The sequence below is a fragment of the Ovis aries genome, chromosome 15 (genome assembly GCF_016772045.2).
Source record: "Ovis aries strain OAR_USU_Benz2616 breed Rambouillet chromosome 15, ARS-UI_Ramb_v3.0, whole genome shotgun sequence".
Lineage (NCBI taxonomy): Eukaryota > Metazoa > Chordata > Mammalia > Artiodactyla > Bovidae > Ovis > Ovis aries.
The window spans coordinates 35,002,809-35,010,024 of NC_056068.1; the positions used below are offsets into that span (position 1 = coordinate 35,002,809).

At 39.9% G+C, this 7,216-nt stretch overlaps 1 protein-coding gene across 1 annotated transcript; it reads left to right on the forward strand.

Moving 5' to 3' along the window:
* The first annotated feature begins 6,025 nt into the window (after positions 1-6,025).
* On the forward strand, positions 6,026-6,964 carry LOC114118401 (large ribosomal subunit protein eL6-like). The gene has a single exon (XM_042233021.1). It carries the CDS (start codon positions 6,046-6,048, stop codon positions 6,805-6,807), a length of 762 nt encoding a protein of 253 aa, XP_042088955.1. The 5' UTR covers positions 6,026-6,045; the 3' UTR covers positions 6,808-6,964.
* Positions 6,965-7,216: the final 252 nt, after the last annotated feature.

The following is a 7,216-nucleotide window of genomic DNA, read 5'->3' on the forward strand; positions in this document are numbered from 1 at the left end:
CATGCTCCATTGCCTCTCATCTGATGAGCATTTCAGTAATAACCAATAAGAGCTGCCATTTTCTGTGTTCCATCTAAAGCCTCCTCGACATTATCTCTGACTTTTTCACTTTTTCCCTTTTCTTCCTTATGCCCACTGTTTAAAAGTATCTGTCCTAAACAGTGGAGAAACAAAATAATTTCCTTGACATCATTAGTTAACAATTCAGGAGTATTGATCAAGAATATTATATTTCTCAGAGAGGAAAAGGTCAGTAAGGCTTGAAGAAGTAAGAAAAAACCCTTTTGGACTTGGAGCTTCAGCATCCCACAGACCCACTTTGAGAAGCTGAGAAATCTCTGGACTTTCTCCCCCAGAGAAAGCACACGTATACATATACACACGAAATTTGCATTCCATATCAAGAAGCTTGTGAATTCCCTGAAAGCCATCTATGAATCCCTGGCCTAGGTAAGCGAGGGGAGAATATTCCAGGCAGAAGTCACAGTACTATTAGTTACAGGAACATGAGGTGAACCATCTGCTGGATCGCTTAGTGCTTGTAAGCAAATAGGAAATCAGACCAGAAGGGCAGAGAGGTAACCAGGCAAAGAGGACACTGGAGAGTCCACTGTTCTTACCCTTGGATCCCACCCCTGGGAATTTATCTTAAGGAAAAATTCATCTAATGATTATTTACAACACTCAAACACCTACATAAGACAGTATTGCAATACAATCTAATACTGTAGCTAAGAAAAAACTGGAAACAACCTAAATTTTGATAATGGAAAGATATTAAAAATTAGGGTGCTTCAAATTGCTAGAATAATGTTTAGCCATTGAACACAGTAATTCTAAATCCTTTGCATAAGTAAGTGTCTAGAAAAATTGGCCAAGATTTTAAAATAGGCAGAAGAGATTACTGTACTGGCGTGCTTTCTGTGGAATGCTAGGCATTATCTAGTGAATCAGCTGAGGATAAATAGATTCTATAGGGATGGGCACTTCCGATTGTCTTTCTTCTAACTAGGCTATTTTACAGTTCTTTGGGAAGTTAAATTATAGAAAACTGATAGTGATGCAAAAGATCTTTGTTCACAAAAATGCACATGAATTTTGTTAATAGAAATATAATTAATTTCCACTCTGTAAGCAGATGACCCAAAACATTATATTGCCCTATAAGATATTAATCAGATTTGCATCTCTTAGCAAATTTATTCCAGCATTCCTAATTGCCTCTGTTTATCTACTCTTCAAATTCTCCTTTGAATTGGTCTTAATGTCTTACTGATCATGTTGATTAACTAGGTGAAAAATCCTTAGCATCTGTGTTAGTTATTTATTGCTTCATAACAAATAACCCCCAAACTTAGTGGCAATAAGTGGTGTGTGCTAATTTGTTTCAGTCTTGTCCGACCCTTTGTGACACAATGAACTGAAGCCCATCAGGCTCCTCTGTCTCCGGAATCCTCCAGGAAAGAATATTGGAGTGGGTAGCCATGCCCTCCTCCAGGGGATTTTCCTGACCCAGGGATTGAACCTGTGTCTCATTTCTCCTGCATAGGCAGGTGGATTCTTTACCACTAGCATCACCTGGGAAGCCCAGTGGCTAAAAAGCAAACATTTGTTATGTCATAATTTCTATGAAGCACAAGCTGGAATCAAGATTGCCGGGAAAAATATCAATAACCTCAAAAATGGAGATCACATCATCGTTATGGCAGAAAGCGAAGAAGAACTAAAGAGTCTCTTGAAGAAAGTGAAAGAGGAGAGTGAAAAAGTTGGCTTAAAACTCAACATTCAGAAAACTAAGATCATGGCATCCAGTCCCATCACTTCATGGCAAATAGATGGGGGAACCGATGGAAACAGTGAGAGACTTTATATTTTGGGGCTCCAAAATAACTGCAGATGGTGACTGCAGCCATGAAATTAAAAAATGCTTGCTCCTTGGAAGAAAAGCTATGACCACCTAGATACTATATTGAAAAGCAGAGACATTACTTTGCCAACAAAGGCCCATCTAGTCAAAGCTATGGTTTTTCCAGTAGTCATGTATGGATGTGAGAGCTGGACTATAAAGAAAGCTGAGCACCAAAGAATTGATGCTTTTGAAGTGTGGTGTTGGAGAAGACTCTTGAGAGTCCCTTGGACTGCAACGAGACCAAGCCAGTCAATCCTAAAGGAAATCACTCCTGAGTATTCATTGGAAGGACTGATGCTGAAGCTGAAACTCCAATACTTTGGCCACCTGATGTGAAGAACTGACTCATTTGAAAAGACCCTGATGCTGGGAAAGGCTGAAGGCAGGAGAAGGGGATAACAGAGGATAAGATAGTTGGATGGCATCACCGACTCAATGGGCATGAGTTTGAGTAAGCTCCGGGAGTTGGTGATGGACAGGGAAGCCTGGCATGCTGCAGTCCATGGGGTAGCAGAGTCGGACATGACAGAGCGAATGAACTGAACTGAACTGAATTGAATTTCTGGGAGCTAAGAATCTGCAAGTAACTTAGTTGGGTGTGGGTCAGGGTATCTCATGAGACTTCAGTCTTCTCAAGGCTTGACTGAGAAAGGATCCGATTCCAAGCTCATTCATGCAGTTTTTGACAGGTCCCAGAAGATCTACTTCTAAACTCGCTCACGCGGGCACCTTCACAGTGCTGTCTCATGATATGGCAGCTGGCTCCTCTCAGAACTGAGGAATCCAAGACAGACACACACACAGAGAACACGCCATGTGAAAGCCACAGTCTTTTTATAACCTGATGTGACATCGTCATTTCTGTCATATTCTATTCCTATGAGGCTTCCAGCTAAAATTTGTTTCCAGCTGAAGATATTTGATAATAAACAGATACAAGAAGAGGTTTTTTTCTCCCTAAACTCCCTTTGTCTGCCTAAAAGCAGAGCCTCCCAATAGAAGCTCAGCTGTCATACATCCTCTTCTAAGGAAGAAGACTAACCAGGGAAGATTGACCCTATCACCAGAGAGGGCTGACAGCACCAGGATAAGAGATTACCTAAACAGACATTTGATAGATTTTCTTTTCTTGGACTCCAAAATCACTGCAGATGGTGACTGCAGCCATGAAATTAAAAAATGCTTGCTCCTTGGAAGGAAAGCTATGACAAACTTAGTTGTGGTGTTGTGCTTAGTTGCTCAGTCATGTCTGACTCTTTGAGACTGCATGGACTGTAGCCCACCAAGCTCCTCTGTCTGTGGGATTTTTCAAACAAAAATACCAGAATCGGTTGCATTTTTTTTTAAATTGGCATGCTGTGCAGCTTGCAGTATCTTAGCTTCCCAGCCAGGGACGGAACCCGAGCCCCCTGCAGTGGAAGCACAGAGTACTAACCACTGGAATGCAAGGGAATTCCCTGCTTCCCCTATTAAGATGGTATATAAGCTCCAAATTCTAACTGCCTCCTTGAGTCACATTTTCCTGTGTGCCCCTGCAAATATATGTGATTTAGAATTTGTCTTTTCTCCTGTTAATATGTCTTTTATCAGTTTAATTCACAGGCTCCCAATCACTAAATCTAAGGGAATGGAGGAAAAGTTTTTCCTTCCTGACATGTAGAAGCCAGTCAATAAGAGCAGCCAAGCTGAAGGTGAGGGGACTATACAAGGTGATGACAAGTAGGAGGCAGAAATCATCGGGGTCATTTTAGAAGCTGCATCACAACATGTTTGCATAAAAGTCAGGCTTTTAAGTCTGAAAATAATACTGTAGCACAAAGAAAAGATTTATGATATAAAATCACACAAAAAGAACAGACTATGAAAATGGGTATATACCATTATTTCAAACATTGAAATAATACTATGCCTATGGACAGTACTGGCAGAGAAACAGAGAAAAAGAAATATCTAAGAATATAACAGCTATGTGAGAGTGGAGTTTAAAATCTGGGGCTCTTTTTCATTCTTTCATTAATTCTTTTTTTTTCTTTAAAATTATTTCAAATATTATTTTGTTTTCAACTCAAAAGCAAAAATCAAAAGAAGGCTTGATCTTATCAGGATAGAAAATATGAAGTCCTAAATTGATCAAACAGGAATGCATCAGGATGAAAGCAAGATTTCTTTAAGTGAGTAAAAAAGAAACTGTATTTCAGGAAAGCAAAGGGTAGTCACTTGAGATTTGAATGTGAAAAAAAGAAAATGAAAAGAGAGTTCACTGTACTATTGGAATCTTTATTCTTAGCAAAGTTTGAGGCCGAATGATAGGCAGATTGGAATAATTGAGAGGAAGGAGGTCCCCTGGGGAACTGCCTCAGTCTCAGAGAGCCCAGGCTCTGAGCCTCAGCACATCTGTGATCACCTGTGACACATTCTCCCACCAAAGCTGCAGAAGAAATCCAAGCCAGGAGATGGAAATCTTAATTATTCAAGCTGTGAAAACAGCAAGTCCTTTGAAATCTTCTAATTGATTTGCATACCACTGGGTTCAGTGAGTTTAAGATACATAGCCACCACTGCTGCTCCAAAGCCAGTTTTGATAAAGGAATTGGCTTCAGTTTTTGTTGCATTTTCTCTAAATTAATAAACTGAGGTAAATTTAGAGCCAGGGGGACTAAGACCTCTAAACTCTTTTTGAATAAGTGAGTGGCATGTTTGGTCTGCTCCCTAGCCAACACATTAGTAATGGATAGAGTGCTAGTTCATGGTTAACAGCTGTTTTTCTGAGAGATGGAGAGAGAAAAGGCCTGAGCTGTAGCATTTGCTGGGATAATACTCCTAGTAGGGGTATGTTTGCAAAGTCATTGAATGAAGAACTGGGGAGAGATATGCAGTTATTACACACTGTTGTATAGGACTTTTACCCTACAAAATCAGCCAATATAAATAATTTCAAGAATGTAGGTTATGGCAATATGTAGCAGAATAAGGAAGTGGTGAGTTTTGATTATTTTTTGGTCTTTGTTCTTGATGTAATTATTTAATTGTAATTGTATATAAGTTAATTTTTAATAATGCATTGTTTAACAGCTGGCTCACAAAATTCCTGAAAATTGAACAGTTGGCTCTTTTGAACTGTTATTAATATAGAACAGTTCTGACATAACACTAAAGGCCAAAAGTTTGTTCTCTATCAGTGAAGTAATAGTGAAAGGTAAGTGGTTATTGCCAACAAAAATTATTGGCCTCAAAATTAGGAATTTGCAGAAGACAGTTTTTTTTATTATAAATATTTGATATTTTTATTGTGATATAATTGACATTTAACATTATATAGCTTTCAGGTGCATCAGTGATTTGCTGTATGTACTGCAAAATGATCACCACAATTTAGTAAACATCTGTCACTGCACACAGTTACAATTTCTTTATGAGAACTTTTAAAATTTAGTAACTTCCAAATATACAATGCAATATTATAAGCTATAATCACCATGTTGTTTTTTTTTTTTTTACTTTACAATATTGTATTGGTTTTGCCGTACATCAACATGAATCCACCACGGGTGTACACATGTTCCCCACCCTGAACCCCCCTCCCCCCTCCCTCCCTGTACCATCCCTCTGGGTCATCCCAGTGCACCAGCCCCAAGCATCCTGTATCCTGCATCGAACCTGGACTGGCGATTAGTTTCTTATATGATATTATACATGTTTCAATGCCATTCTCCCAAATCATCCCACCCTCTCCCACAGAGTCCAAAAGGCTGTTCTATACATCTGTGTCTCTTTTGCTGAGAAGACAGTTTTATCACCAGATTTTTTAAAATTAAGAATTAGTTTCCCAAGTATAAATGCAAATGTATGTGTTGATCTGAGACTTCAATTTGGAGGAACTAGTGAGTGGAGACATGAATGACTTTAGAAAAAGGTAATTTCTGCTAGAATCTAACAACCAAATGGCTCTAAAATACAGCCCATCAAGAAATCTAAATAGGAAGTTTATAGAAAAGAGCTAGAAAGGCCCTTCATCACATAATAAAAAGACTCATCTTTCAAGAGAATGAGAAGACAAGCCACAGACTGGAAGAAAATATTTGGAAGAGACATATCTGATATAGGAATGTTACTCACGCTCTTTCCCATCTTGCAAGATGGCGGGTGAAAAGGCTGAGAAGCCAGATACTAAGGAGAAAAAACCTGAAGCCAAGAAGGCTGATGCTGGCAAGAAGGCTAAAAAGGTGGAAAAGGTGAAGAAGGTTAAGAAGGGGAAGCCCCACTGCAGCCGAAATCCTGTCCTGGTCAGAGGAATTGGCAGATATTCCCGATCAGCCATGTACTCCAGAAAGGCCTTGTACAAGAGAAAATATTCAGCACCTAAATCCAAGGTCGAAAAGAAAAAGAAGGTTCGTGCCCTTGCTACTGTCACAAAACCAGTTGGTGGCGACAAGAACGGTGGTACCCGAGTGGTCAAACTTCGCAAAATGCCTAGGTATTACCCTACGGAAGATGTGCCTCAGAAACTGTTGAGTCATGGCAAAAAACCCTTCAGTAAGCATGTGAGGAAGCTGCATGCCAGCATCACTCCTGGGACCATTCTGATCATCCTCACTGGGCGCCACAGAGGCAAGAGGGTCGTTTTCCTGAAGCAGCTGGGCAGTGGCTTGCTACTTGTGACTGGGCCTCTATCCCTCAATCGAGTTCCTCTGCGTAGAACACACCAGAAATTTGTCATTGCCACCTCCACCAAAATCGATATCAGTGGTGTGAAAATTCCAGAATATCTCACTGACACTTACTTCAAGAAGAAGAAGCTGCATAAACCCAGACACCAGGAGGGTGAGATCTTCGACACAGAGAGAGAGAAATACGAGATCACAGAGCAGCGCAAGGTTGACCAGAAAGGTGTGGACTAGCAAATTCTGTGAAGAATCAAAGCTGTCCCTCAGCTCCAGGGCTACCTCCGCTCTGTGTTTGCTCTCACAAATGGAATTTATCCTCACAAAGTAGTATTCTGAACTTCTTGCAAAGAACCTAATTAAATAACTTGTCATTTCAAAAAAAAAAAAAAAAGGAATGTTACTCACAATATACAAAGAACTCTTTAAACTCAACAGTGAGAAAACAAACAATCTAATTGAAAAATGAGCAAAAGACCTGAGAAGATACATAGATGGCAAATATGCATGTTAAAAGATGCTCAACATCATATGTCATTGTGAAGTGGAAGTCGCTCAGTTGTGTCCTGCTGTTTGCAACCCCGTGGACTATACAGTCCATGGAATTCTCCAGGCAAGAATACTGGAGTGGGTAGCCTTTCCCTTC

What these genes read in the sequence shown, in the direction of transcription:
- LOC114118401 (XM_042233021.1), top strand. Translation starts at nt 6,046, where the DNA reads ATGGCGGGTGAAAAGGCTGAGAAGCCAGATACTAAGGAGAAAAAACCT.